The sequence below is a fragment of the Nyctibius grandis genome, chromosome 16 (genome assembly GCF_013368605.1).
Source record: "Nyctibius grandis isolate bNycGra1 chromosome 16, bNycGra1.pri, whole genome shotgun sequence".
NCBI classification, from domain to species: Eukaryota; Metazoa; Chordata; class Aves; order Nyctibiiformes; family Nyctibiidae; genus Nyctibius; species Nyctibius grandis.
The window spans coordinates 4900906-4918720 of record NC_090673.1 but is presented as its reverse complement, the minus strand read 5'-3'; the positions used below and the strand labels follow the sequence as shown (position 1 = coordinate 4918720).

Here is a 17815-nt window from a genome sequence, read left to right as displayed (position 1 = left end):
CTGCAGTTCTGCCAGTTCTAAATATATCCCAGCTTTCTGAACTTGAACATACACAAGGGAAGCTGGGATGAAGATGGAAGCATTTCCCCAAGCTGCCAGTAGGCGAGCAACACATTTAAAAACCCTCATCAAATTCAGTGCTTAATTACAACTCAGACTTTGAGACTCTGGAAATGAGGATAATCTTCTGGGAAATTTATTAGTCTCCCACAAAAGAGATTGCAACATACAAGCCAAAAAAAGCACAGAGCTTGAGGAGTGTTAGCCCATCAAATCACACCTTGTACTAGATTCCTCACCCTAATTCCCGGAGAATACGAGGTGAGATCTGCAACTTAATTTCAGATTCTTGAGCCTCAGTGAAAGACGAGGATCAACATAACCAGGAGGCTAAATCATGAACAGTAGTCTCATGTAAAAAGTTGAGAAATGTTTGTTGAGAAGAGTTGATGGAAAGCTAACTGCGCATGGACCTGCTCACACTTGACTTGGTGAATGTACCATCAGAGGCAGGGCCACAAAGGGCACTGCTTGGAGAAGGTCTCAACAAGCCATTTGCAAAGCCACCTAAATTTTGCCAGCAAATCATGGCTACAGCCTTGCCGGCCTGCTCCATTCCTCTAGGTGGCATGCTCTGTGCACACAATATTACCTGCACCTTCCCACAAATGGAGAGATGCCACCACTACACAGCACTATGTCTTCCACTCTCACTACCTAAAGTGATCTCAAATGCCTTAAAAATATGAACAAACAACCTGCTCACAGGGTATACAGCTCCAGTGATAAACTGAAAAGCCCACAGAAGCTTATGGAGAAGCAGACATCATCTGACCAAAGTAGCAAGTTAAATCATACCAACAAATGAAACAAGGGCAGAAGTTGTACTCACTATTCTCACCTCACTACAGACAGCACTTTCCATCACCACCCATCACGAAGTCAAAAGTACGGAATAAATGCTTGCACACGCTCTAAAAATGTAAAGCTCTAGATGAACACTAAGCATTACACATTTTCCTTTTTGATTCATGAAATTGTTGCATCAAGGGAAATTGAATCTTGTTCTCAAAATAAACCAGAACATCTCACATTTCCCACTGCTACCGCCCTCATGAGCCATGGCCTGAGAACCACATTCAGCAGCAAGAGAAGCTCTCCTGCTTGGCCAAGATGTGTATGTACGTTCAGTTGCTGTGACATGTGTACCACTATTTGCTGGCGCATCCCTACACATCTCCAGGACAACGTCGCTGAATCAAAACCTTGTGACAGAGGCTCTTAGACAGGATGCACTACAAGCAACACGAGTGCATGCATCAAAAAAACCTGTAAACGAAGAGAAACAAAGGGCAGTGAGAGGTGACAAAGAAGAAATCATATCCTGGTATCAAAGGCAACAAGGAACAATACAAAATGAAAAGCAATTCAAACACAGAGCTCAAATGTAGACCTAAGGAAGTAACTCAGCTTGGGCTGGAAGTATCTCAGAAGCCGAGCTCGGAAACTATTACTTTGGGTTCACTTGTATAAAATACATCAGCTATAGGTGGAAGGGTTTCCCCTTCAGCGGCTTATCTCTGCACACTCAGCTTCCTGACAGGTTCATGTTTGGAGCACAGTCCTCCTTCCTTACTCTTTTTTTTTTGTGAGCCAAAGGTCACCAGTTCTGCACAGCCACCCGTACCCAGGAAGAACCCACCAGAGCCCCGCGCATCCTCTGCTGCTCACTGCTGGCACCGATCACAGGGTTTTGGATCAAAATAATAATTTCTTTTTCCAGAAAATGTCAAGTGCAGAAATTAACTGAAACGCCCATTAATTCAAAATAAACTTTTTGTTGGAAAGCTGTAGAAATCTATGTATCAGTCTTGACAAAAGTCAGCTCTGTGATTAAAAACAGAGACAGAATATAGCAAAAAAGTCTCAACTTTCTGATTAGGAAACTCAGGACAGAGATGCGACTGTTTCAAGTGTGTGCCCTGTCTAATACAGGCCTGGGTAGAAACCTGGTCTAAGTCACACTGGTGCTACAATGCTAAGCAATGCTAAAAGCCACGGAGCCAGTTGAGATGCATACTTAGAGAGACAGAAACTGCTACATTAACTCAACACGGGATAAATCAAATAAATTTGTACCCTGGAGCAAGAGTCTGGGGAGTGTCCAGACAAGCCTTTACAAATATTAACTAGCCTGAAGTTAAATACCTCTCTGTAAACTATCTGACAGACTTTGGTACCATAAGAGCCAGAAACTTTTTCCAATATAAAATTCCAAGCAAGTGAAAATACGAAAGCAGTTATTGATACAGCTTAACCATGCTTTGGTGCTGAGCATTTAAGCTCTCGCTGCTTCCTACTGATATTAAGGCTTTCACAAGATTTTTCATATGGCTTACTCATAACGAACAGCTGCTCCGGCAACTGCTGGAGTCCGCCTGTACTTCCTGCCTTGAAAAAAAGTCATCAATACATCTCAGTACAGAAAATCATACTCTCTTTAGAACAATTCATGATAGACTTTAGATATCAACTGGCTACATGCCACCGACACTCCCTTAAACAATGGTTACACCCTCTATACAGCTAAAAATGAAATAGCTGAAAGGGAAGACGTTTTATACAAGTTCCCAGGGTAAAACACATCTGAGAAGCACTGGTCTGGGACTGACATTGTTCTACTAAAAGAATAAATATCTGAGTCCAAATCATATTTCCTTCACCACCTTCCCAGACTCGCACAAGAAGAAAATCCATCTGAGCTTTCCTTTTGTGCTCTGGTGCTCTCTAACAGAGCAAAATCCCAGGATTTTATAAAACTGTTAAATAAATTAGAAGCGCTGCAGACTATGATTTACCCTTTTGTTAACATCTCTTATAGCGCCTGTGAGACCGTTTGCCAGCTAAGGAGAGGTCTGAAACTCTTTCAGTGTTGACTTTATGGTGAATACAAATATTGAGTGATCTGCCTGTACAGTGAGTCCTCAACCACAGAGGTCTCCTCGCGCAGCAGTGCCGCTTACAATGCCGCCACAGTGAGACAGGGTGTCAAGACAAACATCATTGTATTAATTGCATCTGTTGATTAAGCAGTCCAAGAACAGCCTTGTTTCAATCATAGGCTCTACAAGACAGTACTGAAATGTTACTGTAAGTGTTGAGATGGATGAGTCAACAGATAAAATACAAAAGCATTTGTAAGGAGACTCTCGCTGGAGTAATTTGATAAGCTGCACAGCTAAACAAAATGATGGTCTTTATTGACATAGCTTGCTCATATAGTCCTTAACTTGGTTTTATGTTTCAGTCTTGTTTTTTGCAAGCTTTTCAGTCAAAGCTTGGCAAACACACATGTACTGTTACCTTTGCAAAGGTGAAAGATGGATAAAGACACGTAACCAATCTGAAAATAGTTTAAAAAGCTATATTAGATACCAATCCTTCTCACTTGGGGAGTTTACAATGGCTCTCCTCTGTATTTTGGAAGCTTTCCTTGACCTTGTGGAGTGAAAGACCTTTCAAACCACCAGGTAAATATAACACTGGGGGCTCGGGGGTCAGACCAACGCAGGAAGCACTGGCCACACACCACCGGCAAGCCTCTCCTTCCATTCTTACTCAGCTGAAATGATCCCTGCCGTGCCACGTAAGGTCAGTAGACTCAGGTTACTGAAAGAATGACATTTTAAACCTGGTATCTCTCTCATCCAAAACCATCTGCAATTCATCTTTAAAGGCTGAGATTATTCATTCTGAGGGAATTATCCACTAATCAGTGTTTATCTCCAAACTAGGTCCTCACGCTTGCAGCTAGTCAAGAGCTCAGTCTGGCAGAGGTTTTGGTTCCTGCTGCCCTCAGAGGCCACAGTAACACAGAACAGTTTCCCACAGGACAGGCTTTAAAATACATTTGGTGGCAACTCCATGACAAAAGGCAGATCTGCGCTAAGGAAACTGGCACCAATTTACCAGCCGACACTTCCCACAGCCGAGGTACAGAGGCACAAAGCAGGGCTTCAAGTTATGAAGAGCCTTCACTGGGCTGGGCCTTAGTTCTTTACATCTTCTTGCACAGGGAACTGCAGCGTATGGTTTTGCCCCACCATGATTTTTTGAAGTAGGATAAAAACTAAGCAAAACCAGAAAAGGACGTAAGGACTCTGGAACTTCCCCCAAAATATACAGGCACAGAAAGAGGTCAGCTCTGACTTCAGGCTCTTAAGCACACTTGCTCACTAGCCTGGCTGCTATTCTGTTCAATATTTGTCACAGCGTGAAACTCAAAAGAAGCATGTGGTCAGGTGAGTGCATACCCTTGGTTCTGGAAGTCCTTCTCCCCTACTTATTACAGCTCATCCTTTTGCTACACCCCTGCCCCGTTTCAGCAAATCATTTCATATCAACTGCTCATTTGCTACGAAATGGTTCACTCCATTCATTTATCCATGCTATGTACCAGCACAAAGTTCATTTACATGTCCATCTCCCAGAGCAGATACCCCTGTTCTGCAGGGACCTCAAAATAAGATGTGCCCTTCACTTGCAATTATCATGCAAAAAACCCCAAAATCCAGGCAGATAAGTTGCCTCCTGCATTTCACCCTGAGCCCCTGCAATTACTGCAAAACTTTCAGTTTGTATCAGTAAACATGGCAACATAAAAATTTTGGTTTATCTAATTTTCAATTTTGAGGACTATGTAAAAACAAACCCAAACAAAACCCAGCTGGATTTCTTCTGAGAAGTAAATTGTTGAACTGGCCAAAAATCATTTTACCCACTGCAAAAGAGAAATTCTAGAGATTCTTCAGCTGGTATGATTCAGGATAAAGGGCGTTTTACAGCTGTACAAGTCAGAATATTTTGGGAAAGAGAGATGGTTTTAATTCCCTCTAGTTCATTTAATAAAATCTAAACATCATAGCTTAAAATAAACCTGACAGACAAAGCAGGCCAGACCTTCCTATCTAATACAGTATAACCATGGACTGCATCAAAACTATTCCCTACCCCCTCCTTGGGTAAAGCAGCAGGGGTGGAGAACAAGAAGCCGTTGCCACAGAGGAGCAGAATCCTCTCTACCCAGACCCATTTGTTCTACTCGGCAAGTATTGACAGATGAGTAATGAAAACTCCGCTGCAGACACAGGCTCTTCTTCAAGGCAGCATCAGTTAATAAACCACAACCACAGCTGCAAAAATATTAAGGAATTTAACTAAATGACTCCTTCAAGGGCACAGGATTGCAGGAGGAGCCAGTTTTTGTGCTTTGTTATCATCCCAAAGGTTAAGATTACAGTGTGCAACATCAACACAAACCAGTGTTACTTTTCTGGATACAAGAGCTTTGAATAACACTTTCATTATTACATGTATACTACTGAGTACTAATATTTCTAGCATGATTTTTTTCTCCATTATGATAATATTTGAAACTTAATATACTATGTTGCCAAAGCTTTTAGATGCTAAGTACCTCATCTGAGAAGTATTACATGATAAAAACAAATGAAAATAATAGTAATAATAAAAACCACAGCCTGTTAGCTCTCCCCACAGGACAAGCCACAGCACTGAGAACGCTGTTTTGCATGAGTTGTCAACGTTGGATGCCAGACTCAGATCAGGACCTCGATCAACAGCCTTGCTAACAGCACGTGCACTCTGGGAAGGATTTTAGAATCAGTTATGCTTTCACTTGATGGAGGAAATTGTTTTTTATATTGCCAGTGGAGCTCCAACAGACTGGATGACCAATGGCTGTAACTGTAGATGCTATTTGTACCAGCCTTAAGTACTTACAGAACTTGAGAAGTATCAAAACAATGGCATAAGCGATCAACAACCTTCCAACATCGTTTTTGTTGTTACTAACACTCTTATGCACCTTGTTGCCAGAGACTCTCAGGATTTATAGACAAACCCATCTGCCCAGCTGCCAGAAATAATCCCTCCGATGTTTCCTTAGTTTCCCCTTCTCTATCATGTTAACTTCAGCCAGAACAAAAAGTGTAAAATACACATTCAGGTGGTAACCCTGAACACAGATAATTGTGCTCAACTGCCAGGTACGCATTTTTTCCTTACGCACATACGAAAAGGCCACAACAATCCCAACAACCCCAGGCAATGACGTGGGTTACACCGATGTCTGGTCCGAATGATGGTTTTGATCCCTTGCACCTTGGTGCTCCCCAGGCTGCCAGCCAAATGGAAGCTCAGAGAAGTTCTCCTGTGTATCACTTGCGGTGTACCTGATGCCTCCAGGGAGCCCTAGAAGTATTACAGTGAAATGTACACCTCAGATTTGAGGTCTAATGAACAAGGCTGCTATTCAGGATAAAACCTAAGAGTAAGAGCTGCCAATGCATATTTAAAGAATTTATACAAGTGCTTTCACCCGAGATAGACAGAAGCAAACCCATCTTTGTTTAAAGGCTACCTGGAAATATACACAGACAGTAATGAGAACCAAATTCTCTCTTTGCATGCTTTTTAAGGGTTCATTTGTCCTGCCATTTTTACCAGGACACTTCGCTTTTAACAGCAACCCACTCTTCACTGTCCTTGCTTGGCTCCTCTGAGCTGTCCCCAGAAGACACACATATTTGCTTTTTTCCCCAAAGATTTTGCTTTTCCTTGGCATTCCCCATTCCAGGCCAACCAGTTCACAATTCAAGTACTCTTTGTCCTAGCAGCAAAGAAAAACATCTTTTTTTTTTCCGGTGTTTTTACCTTTCAGCCTGATGCCAAATCATCGGCTGATGGGACGTGATACCTCGTGTCACCCTAGACTGAATGGGATTTTTTCAGAGGCAAGGGGGTCTTCTCCTAACCCTGTTTTCCTCCCAGGAGCATCATGCAGCCTGAGGGGTGAACTCCACGGCCAAACAGCACGTTTGCTGTAGCTCTGTGAGACACAGGCGTGCCAAAGCGAGGGTGGCAGCGAAGAAATGCCTTCCCCGGCTCTGCCTCAACCCAACATGCAGCAAGCAGTTAGCTACATCAATGCATTCAGCTTCACATAACTGTAGGATCAAGCAATATCTAAAAGCTCTTTGAACAGTTTCCCAACAGGACAGAAATCTGCCCAGGGCTGGGATTCCTCTCCCCCAAACTCAGCTGGGTAAATGCTAGGCGTTAGGGTCTACGTTAGTCACGGTCACCAGAGGCTTCTCCTATAGTCTCTGGTGAAAGATGGAAATTTCCAAAGCAATATAACCACTATTAAATTCTTTTGACAACTACTGGAATCCACAAGGGACTAGAAATTATTAGAAGAAAAATTACACATAAATAAAAAATATTTTAGACTTTGTATACACAAAATTGTATCTATTTCCGTATAGGCGCAATTTTGAGCCAGCTTCACAAAAATGACTAATTCTGAGCAAGGATATTCTCAGATCACTATAAATCCCTTTTTTATGAATTCATCTTACCTTCATAAATTCAGAGGCAAAAGATTAAATGACACAACCACTTTTTAACTACCACAAGTGTGCTGGTGCAAGAAGTTTAGTGGTGAAACGAAGAGAAGTTTCTAGGCAATAAAGAATTTCTATCTGTTCATTCTTAAACCTTGCCTATACATGAAGGTTGCACCAATTAATCCAGCTGAGGTTAAACTAGAGTAACTCACTGCACAATTTTCTCTTATTTTTTTCAAAATACCATCAGATTTATCTCATGCCTGTGAATTTTACAGTGTAAGATGAACTGACATGAGACAAGTTTAGACTGACAAAATGCTTATGCAACTGAATGAGCGTAAGATCATAACCTTAGTTAAATCACCAAACAGCAACTGCATCATCCAGGTATTATCTGGAAAAATAAAAAAGGATTTTTCTATGAGCAGCAAAATCAGTGAAACTCTATCTATTCTCCTCCCAACACAAGCAATCTAGCTGCCTCGCACGTCCCTTGGCACTCCTCTGATCAAGACGCACCATGTGTGTCAGTGATTCTGAAATGACGTGTGTACCAGTTGACACCAGATGGCCAAATGGAGTATGAGACAGCTCCGTTTTCCCTTTTGCCATAACGAAGGCACTATTTGTGGTATCTTCGTTCTACTCAGTCTTCTACAGAAAATGTGCAGAAAGTTAAATCTGTTTCTAATATCGACGCCTCTGCAAAGCTTGACTGAAATTGGCTACCAGGTCCAAGAATTCGAACAGAGGATCAATGAACCATCACTATTTCCTCATGAAAAGATGCGACGGATTACATAAGAGAGGTACAGACATAAGAAGCAAGCTCGTCTCTGAGCAGACGCGCCAAGTTATGTGTCAAGACTCGGTGGTTCTTCTTTAAAATGATACTGTACACCTGAATATCACAAAACGGGCCATGTTGGAGAGAGCCAGCTCATTGTAAACAGTGTTCTTTAAACACCATTCCTCATATTCATTAGAACATTTTAACAGGGTGGTTCTACACCTTTGCAAAGAGCTTCTCCTGTAAACTACAACAGACCAGACTGACAGAGCAGGAGACAGAAGTGCCACTGTTTCCAGTGACAAAGAGCAAACAGCTATTCACAGAGCAAACAGAAAAACTAAGCTGAAAACAGAGAAACTCCCCACCTCGGTTTCTGTCAGTTATGTTCTCCTACATATTGCTCAGAAAGAGACAAGATTTTTTTTTAAAGTCATGTGACTTTCAGATGCATCGTGTTTTTCGGGTACTGCAAACTTCTCCCGTATAGTAGCCCCAGAGAAGCAATTCCAAGCAGTAAAAGAGTGAACTCAATCCCTGCACCACTCTTACCATGCTCCATCAGGAACCTGGCATCAGACTTAACATATGATTTCATGTGACCTTTGCAAGGATATTTATAGAGACAAGCCACCTCCTGCACACATTTTCTGTAAGTCCCTGTAAATTCACAGATGATCTCTAACTAAACCTGCTGGTAGACCTGCCTAGTTCCTCAAACTTATTCTTCTTGTATATAATTCAGTTTAAAGCTTCTTCTAATTAGAAAAGCAGAAAACATACACTTAAAAAAGATGGAAAAAATACATCCAGATAGGGATATTTAATATCCTTGTATATGAAAGCTGCAGCACACATCACTCCCAACAAGGAATGCAATGTTGCATTGTTAAGCAAAAAGTGGATGGGAACCATCAGCACTTTATCTCCCCATACTCAAATTGACAAACTTAAGTTAATACAATTAGAGCACAAAATGAAAGGATAATATATCACCCAAGGAAAACTGTGTCCTAAACAGTACTGCCCTGCTAACTGAAGCCCACTGTTGGATGGATTCACTGAGCGCTGCTATCCAGAATTGGCTGGAATGTACTACACAACCAGAACTAAAATATTGATTTCCCTGGATGCCCTTTATTACATGATGTTTGGTTCGTAAAGGAAACTTTCTAAATATGGAATTAATTCCTGAGGCTATTTTACCATCTCTTGGGCAGTATGGACAGGACAGCTTGGTAGACTGAGAAGCACAATAAAACCATCAAAAGGTAGGGGATAAAACAACGCATGCTGTACATTGTGAACACACTCCTTTTGTTCCCATTTTTAATATTAAAGATTACCTGCAAACTACAGTTTAAAAGATATAGAACTATATATTCAGTCTCTTGGTAAAATTCTATCAAGGTTTGATGAACCAGCCAAGTTGCAGCATCTCCTTACTCCAACTTCACCAGCTATGGGTAACTATTCTTTGATCTTAACCTTTCCTGATTTTTTTCCTTTCTTTCCAGAAGCCTAAAAAGAAAATTCTCATCTATTTTCTTTCAAAACACAAAATTTTTATACATGTGAAGGATGAAATTAAAGATCTTGTTTAGAATATAAATGGGACTGGTTCAGTGAATATATTAAGCATGCAACAAAGGGCATCCCCACATGAAGCCTTCAGAGAGAAAGAATGAGAGCATGAGAGTGGAAGCAAGCTTTAACCTTTCTCCCTCAGCAGAATAATGAATTACTGTTTCCTTAGAGGTACTGATGGCCACACCATCAAGATGTTAACTTGAATCACAAAATGCACAGTATTTTCATGACACCAGAAAAGCTCTACACAAAGCAGCTGAGACCATCACTCAGATAAAGTAAGATAATGCAAAACATGCATTTGCTTAATTCAAAGAACCTCAGCCCCGTAATTAAGAAATCACTTTTTTGGGTGCCACCCATGCTCAATTGACCCTCTCAGTGGTATGAAGGGGGAACAAAAAAACTGAAAGAAACGTGAAACCAAAATGCTAGCCAAGGCTTAGAATCGCCATACAGCTCTTGTCAATTTTCACATCTTTTAGATTACTTTCCTGAATATGATAAAATAGAAAGCAACTGTAGGAGAACCGATTCTCCCAAATACTGTCGGTTTTGTCTCTCCCACAACACTAAGTGAACGCTCTGATACAGAACATCTCTTTGTTATACTTGTTTCTATTCACTTCTTCCTTGCTCTCAACATGAAAACATTATCATACAAACTCCAGAGAAGATGAGTTTTGTTAGTGACTAAAACAGCAAACAGATCTAACATCAAGAGATCTGTTCCAAAGCTGAAGAGCTTTAACTGAAATATGCAACGCAAATAAAAGTAGACCAATAATCTGATCCATCGACTTCCTCAGGTTGCTTCACATAATATGTGGGGACATCATTTCTCTCTCACATAGGTGAAATTGTTTTCTCTATCAGCATCAACGTCACACACCACACGAAGAGATCGGAAATGTATTTTTAAGACTGGATGCTATGGGTCAGGTAACGTAGCTGTAAATTTGTCAGGCTGCAGGAATGTGAACAGCAGCACTGCAGAACATTCCTTTGGCAGCACGTCCCAACCTGCAGGATTCCTGCAGCTTTTCCGGATTGCTGAAATTAATCTTCTGTCTCTTTGCCTTGGAACACACTCCTGCGAAAGCCGCCGGGAGCCTCCTCCTTGCCCGCTTTCCCTTTTTGTCATCCGTCTGTCTTTTCCTATCTGCTCTACTTGCACGCAACTTAGCCCACCATTTCCTCCTCTTCTAACACCCAGGGCTTGTGCATCCTCGTGCTCCTTTTCTGGTCTTTCCAACCATTCTACCAACATCTCCACTTGTGATGTCCCTTTTTCCTTCTCTGGCCTCCTTTTCATACACCTCGGAGTCTGGGGCTGCAAATTCAAACTTGCAAAGGTGAATAAACCTAGTTTTCCTCTGACCAGCTCTCCCTTTTCCTCTAATCTCTACTAAAGTACGGAGAACAACACACTGTTCTCCATTACCATCCCCTCATCCCATTATGTTCTCCAATATTTCCCAACTGTGCACCATGCAAGCCAAGCTTTGGTTATTTAGACAAAACTGACAAATAACAAAGCTAATATTCTTGCAATAGCTACGTGATTTTAATATTCCTTCCATACTGCTTCCATGACAATGGCTGAATCCTATAGTTTGCTGATGTTAATAAAGAAAAAAAGACTAAAGCAGAAGTTCCCAAATATTCAGGCACTTACAGAACAGTAAATTTTCAATTGTTTTCAGAAAGAAAAGCCTATTCTGCCACAAATTTGAGAAGTATCCCTCTCAGTGCATAGATTTTTCTCCAGATAACAAAGTCTCCACAGGAAGAATACAGGGTGGAAGGATTCATTTCACTGCTAAGTAACAGTACACTGAGGTCAATAGCTTTGCAAACCAGCAAAAGACCCCAAAACACCAGATCTCTATAGCTTCAGCAGAAAATGGTTGGGATGATTTGCATTGGAAAATGGAACAAGTTGTATCCTCTCCATGTATCCAAACTATGCAAAATGATGGGTGTGGTGAGGAGCAGAAGAGGGGAAGATGGCTATTAAATCACCTTACCTGTAGCTCTGACACATAATTTGTTGTTTTTAATATACTACATAGTTTCTGGAGTTTTATCTGGCACAAAGACAGGAGATGCTCTTTATCATCTTACCTTTGCTGCTCTCCTTTCAAAGGATTTGTAAGTCAACAGCAATGGTCATTTTGCCAATTCTACCCACAGGCTTTCAACTTTTGAATAAGTAAGGGGTTAATGTATCTCATTTTAAAAAGACCCATGCCTATGCATTAGAGCTTTTCTAACACAGCGCAGATGCATTCACAGATAGAGTTATTAGAATATCAGCTGAGGTATCAACTGCAATTCAAAACTTCCAAAAAGATGAATAAAACCCCAAGGAAACCTGAAAAGGCAGTTACAGATTGACTCCCTTCCCTAGGAACAAATGCCAGGTTTCTTCCACTCATGCAATACAGTGCCACAAGTAAAGCCACGCTGACAGCCCACAGGTCCCTTACAAATAGGAAATGTTCTCTGCAAGTGAAGCAACAGACCTAGATGAGTGACATTTGTGTTATGCTCTTGACTGAGAGTGAACTTGCACTCAGCTCTCTGCTTGCCAGGAGGTTAGCAAGAGCCAGTAAGAGTTACCACCACATAAAAATCACACCAATAGATATATTTAGTCATTGCGGTTCAAGGAAAACGATTGCTTGCACTGAAAATAAATTTAGCAATTGTTTCCAGTTTCTGCTTTTTCACTGACTAAGGCACAACCCAGCTGCTTCACATTCCACTAGACTTCAGCTGTCTTTTTTCTCCACTCCTTGTCCACTTCCTTCTTACAAGTGCTATGACCATCTCAATCTTGCGGCAGTTATCCCACAGGCTGCATTTCTGAACACTCCAATCCTGAAGCTATGCAACAGAACACCTGCCAAGCCTATGCCGACTTATAAAAGATGCAAAATTCTGCTCTTTGTGCCATTTTGTAGGAAACACTAAATAGTGATCATCTGGTATCAGTATTTTGCCTCTACACAAAACTAGACTGAATTGTTGATGCTTGTTAAACAAGTTACAATAAAACACACGTGTCACTATCTGAGTGGGAAACAGTAGGAAATGCAGTAGGTGCTAAAAGTCCAGGTAAGGAAGAATTGGAACTGAATGGCCTTTAGAGTTGTGAAGTGAGTCTTTAGAGTGCAGTTTTCACGTCCCAGGACAGGATATTTGACAGAGAATTTTTACTTTGTTTGAAAACCTCTAGCAGAGCAGCCCTTACACTGGTCAACTGCAAAACTTCTAACTTGAAAGCCCTCACTTACACCGAAGAACACAGTGCAGTGGTGAATGCACAACTGAACCGAGAAAGAGTTCTGCCTAGTAACTCACCTAAACATACCTTAGACAAAGGGAAACTGCAGAAAACCGTACAGGTGTAAAAAATATGCAGGATAATTTCCATAGAATGATCCAAGAGATGATGACAGTTCAAAATACATCCTCCCCAAAAGTAAGATCCTCAGGAAACTTCACGTTAATAGAAAAACATTCACAGATGCACAATGCAGAATCATGTAAATTGGCATGGAGGACTCTGAACAAACGTCAGGTTCCTATAAAGATGGGAATAATGGGGCCTCCTGAATTGTTCCTTCTATTTTGTAATTTTCCTTAAGAACAGCATTCTCCTGGGATTACTGCCTGATGTTTATACCACCAATACTAAAGGAGGAGGCTTCAGAGATGAATTTGCTCATCAGGTAAATTCATATGAGTAAAAGGTGAAGACAAGAGCATTTCCAGTCTGCTGGGAATAAATACATCCAGTTGAGTCCTGAGCAGAACCGAGATAACTGACTGCACTCCAGGTAGCTAACACCTGAAACAGTTCTCTCAAACAGCCTTCAGCAGACAGCTATTGAAAAAGCAAGCTTACATGGGATATGAAAACCCTGAAAGAAATTACAAGATTAAGACTGAAAACATCAAGTAAAATAAACCTTCAAAGTATGGCACCCATATGTTCTTTGGTTTTAATAAAGGGCGTTCTTGAATGGACCTGCTTCATAGAAGAGCTTTTGGTTTTAGATTTGATGGTGTCTAACTGCTCCCTTATTCTCCGTGAATGATGCAGAATAGTTCAACTCCCTGGAGCACGTAATCCATCAGGTAAACAAATACAGGAATTCATTCATTGCCATGGTAACAGGAAACCCAAGCAGAATCTGTGACCTTCTCCACTCTTTCTTGGCATCCCTGCTTTGGATTTTAGATCAAAACTATAAGACTAACTAGGGTGAGAACAAATATCTCCTGAAAATGAAGACAAAAAGTCACAGTTCTACAGTAATGAAAAACCAGCACTGGATGCCATTCCTTCTCTTCAAGTCAACGGGGATTCTGCTTCCAAAAAGTACTTGGAAGTCTCCTGGCTGAAGCCTAACGAAACAGGCGGTCTGATACTAGTGAAAACAAAATATACCATCTTACTCTACGTTACCAGATGGCTCCCCTTCACTGCAAAGCAGTGCTCTGCATCGCTCTACAGTGACCCTTCTGTTGATTAAACAACAGTACAGAGAGCGTCCAGAGGGAGCCTTGTCTGCTCGTCTTGGTGGACAGGGTGGTAGCTGTTACCTCTAATCGTTTATTATTGCTTTTTATTAAGTGCCAACAAGGTGTTTCATTTAAGGACCCAGGGAGCAGATGTATGTAAGATCTCCAGGGATCTAACCCTATAAGGTAACACTTCTTTTCCCAGCAGCCTGACTAGATGAACCTGAGAGTCAAACCAAAGCCCAAGCCAATTCTGAAGTTTGTCAAGACGGCCTGTTAACAGGCAACAGCCTATTTTATTTACAACATAATGGGTTTTGCATGTATTTCCGTTCCCATAAGAAAAAAACAAATACAAATGTACACAAATACGCAGACCTTAGACCTCGTAGCGTTTGTTTCATGACTCTGTATCCTTTGTTCTGCTACTGGATACATTTTGACAAATATTATCCCAGAATTACTGTGGTATTACAGACTGTTTATTCGGTGACACTATTAACTGAACTGTTTGTGTCAATCAGAAGTTCAAACACTCAGAAACAGTGATCAAGACTGTACTGCATGGAAACAGCTGGCTTCCAGCCCTCCTTCCCTCCCCTTCCCCGTCTCTTCTCCTCCAGTTTATATTTGGACTGGATTTTTTTTTAAAACACCCTTCTTAAAGATATGAAAGTACAAGCAATTGAAAGAGAAGAGTTTCCCAGATTCACAGTTTCTCTTGTTCAGCAAATCATCACTACGATACACACCCACTAGAAAGAATGCCTCCACACCAAGGCTTCACCCATTGCATCTTCAAAACTGTACATTTACAGCACTGACCTGGGGATGGATCCTGCATGATGTCTTGAGTTCTTCAAGGGGAGTTCAGTGGGTTGCAAGGTCGGGTCTCTAGGTTGCGCAGAGTATGATTTTTGTGTGGTATTTTTGGCCTTTCTGTTCTATTGTTTATGGAAGCGCACTGCGTTTGTGTGTGTCTACAGAGTCATCCTCCCGCGTTTGAACTCTTCACGCTGCTTCGCTGGTGTGGAGTTCTATTTACTATTCTCACAGGTTATTTACTGCACGCGAATAAACAAAACGTGATCACTTATTTATACAGCTGTAATTACTGTCTATTGCGCTATCAGCAGTTACTAAAATCCCAAGCCAAATTCACCTCTAGCATAAACAAGTGGCAATTATTTTAGAGATGGCCCCAGGTCTATATATGCTGCTAACACCTTCCTTACTCAGTTACCCGCTTCCCAGACAAACAGTTGCAGCGACACACCAGTAAGCATTGAAAAGACATAGCCAGAATCCCAAAGCAAAGCGTTATGTTGCAATTCTGTGTAAGGGATCGTACAGCAGATTAACCTATGATATTTCTGGAGTAACATTTGTCCCATGATGTGATGAACACTTGTCAGACAGTAACTGAGCACTAAGAGCTGGAAACATGCCTACGTACTGCACTTAAAAGCCGGCTGCCAGGCAGCCAGTCTGCTTATCCCCGGAGGTTGCTCCAGAACCCCTGTCACAGGAGAACATACTCATACACAGTGCAGCACAGAAGCCAGAACAAACCAGGATGGAATGATCAAAACCAGAAAGCACGGATACCAACTTCACTCCTTCGGAACAGGAATCTTTCCTAAATGGGTGGCTGCTGTCCTGGAAAGCCTGAATGCTGTACTTTGCACATCCTGACTCAGGCTGCTACCCTGTTCCCCAGTAGGAAACTGCCTAGCTATTCCTTACAGTAAAAGAATACAAAACAGCATTGATTTCTCTCTGCTAATTAAATGCAACATAATTAAACTAAATAACTTCACTGCTTGATTTGCAAAACACTAATTGAATCTTTAAACATACTACTCCCATTACACAGAAAAACAGGGGCATTCAACCACCTAAAGTGACAACTGAGAACCAGACACGACTCCAGATGCACAGAGAGACAATATGATCCGTGCCTGAGCGTTTCCTTGTGAGAGCAGAAGAGATCTCAGCAGCCTCCCCCGGCTCTGGCTCTAGGCGAGCACCCCAGGCAGAGGGGAGAGCTTTGCAAGAGAGAGGAAAAAATGAGCAAGTTCCCTCTGACATTTGCCCACGGACTCATCTTCTCTGATCTTGCACAAACACCAGAAGAGGAAAGTTGGAGAAGTTGCAATTAATCATTGCGGGTAGGCCCCAAAGCGTTGCAGTGCCCTGGCTTTGCTGATGCTTTGCTACATGGAAAGGACGGCAGGGGTGCGGGGAAATAATAATAATTAAAAAAAAAAAACAGGAAAAAAGGGTGAAAAAAAGGAAAAAGCAGAGAAGAGGACAAAAAGCCTGACCCAAAGGGCGCCCGGGCAGCCCAGGACCAGCCCCTGGCAGCGCGGCGGCGGGGGCGCCGGGCAGAGCATCCCCCCGCCTCTCCCCGCCCCGGCCCCGGCCCCGGCCCCGGCCCCGCGCCGCCTTGACAGGAGCCTCCCGCCGGCCCGGGGCGCCCAACCCCGCCGGGCGCGGGGGGCCCTGCCCGCCTCCCCCAGCCCCGCCGGGCCGCGCCAGGCCCGCGGCCGGCAGCTCCGGCAGCTCCGGCGGGCCGCGGCGGCGGCGGGGCGGCGCTGAGGGGAGGGCGGCGAGCGCGGCCGCCCCGGCGGGCTCCCCCCGGGGCCTCCCGCGGCGCCCGGCCCGCTCACCTGCTTTCTCGATCTTGCCGGACATGTCGGAGCCGGGCTCGGCGCTCAGGCCCGGCCGCGCAGGTAGCCGGCTGAGCGGCCGCGGCGCGGGGCTGCCAGCCGCCGCCGCCTCCCGCCTGCTGCCGGCCGGCCGCGATCCGGGAGTAGGCGCTGCGGCGGCGGCGGCCTGTGGAGCGCGGCGGCGGCGGCGCAGGCAGCGCCCGCCCGCTCCGCCGGGCCGCGAGGGGAAGAGGCGGCCCGGGGGCTCCCGCCGCACACGCACACGCGCCGCCCCGGGCGGCAGCGCCGCCTGCCGGCCGCGCCGGGGAACCGCCGCCACGGCCCGCCGGGAGGGGCGGGCAGCGGGCAGGGCCCCGCCTACCCCCCGGGTATCTCCGGGCGTACCGAGGGCTCTGGCACGGGCGAGCAGCGGCGCCTCAGGGCGTCCTGTCAGGGACCGACGGCGCTTCAGGGGCGGTGGCACCGGGGACAGGCGGTGCCCTCGGCAGTGCCCCCCGGAGCGCTGACAGGGGACAGGCAGGGCCACGGCGGGTGCTGGCAGCGATGGGCAGCGTCCTCAGGGACACCCTCGCCCGTGCCCCCGGAGCTGTCAGCGTGGCGGGGCGAGGAGCGGGACGCAGGAGGCCGCGGAGGCCCGAGCAGTGTGGCAGGGACACTGGGCACCGGAGGGCTGCTGCGGGCCCCGCTCCTCTCCCCAGGCCTCCACCGAGGGGATGGGGGAAACCCGAAAGAAAGAGGTTCCCCCCCAAGTGCAATCCTCTGTGCGCGGGTTTGGGAAGAGCAGGGACTGGGCA

At 44.1% G+C, this 17815-nt stretch overlaps 1 protein-coding gene across 7 annotated transcripts in view; it reads right to left on the bottom strand.

The window, feature by feature from the left end:
- RAPGEF1 (Rap guanine nucleotide exchange factor 1) overlaps positions 1 to 17141 on the bottom strand; it is an 87834-nt gene extending 70693 nt beyond the window's left edge. For 6 of the 7 annotated variants that reach the window (XM_068414162.1, XM_068414165.1, XM_068414163.1 and 3 more), the window contains exon 1: positions 17022 to 17141. In XM_068414162.1, coding sequence (XP_068270263.1) covers positions 17022 to 17046 — 25 coding nt within the window. In that variant the 5' untranslated portion in view covers positions 17047 to 17141. Of the gene's footprint in view, positions 1 to 15174; positions 15414 to 17021 lie in introns of all 7 variants that reach the window. The other variant, XM_068414164.1, reaches the window with a different exon arrangement.
- Positions 17142 to 17815: the final 674 nt, after the last annotated feature.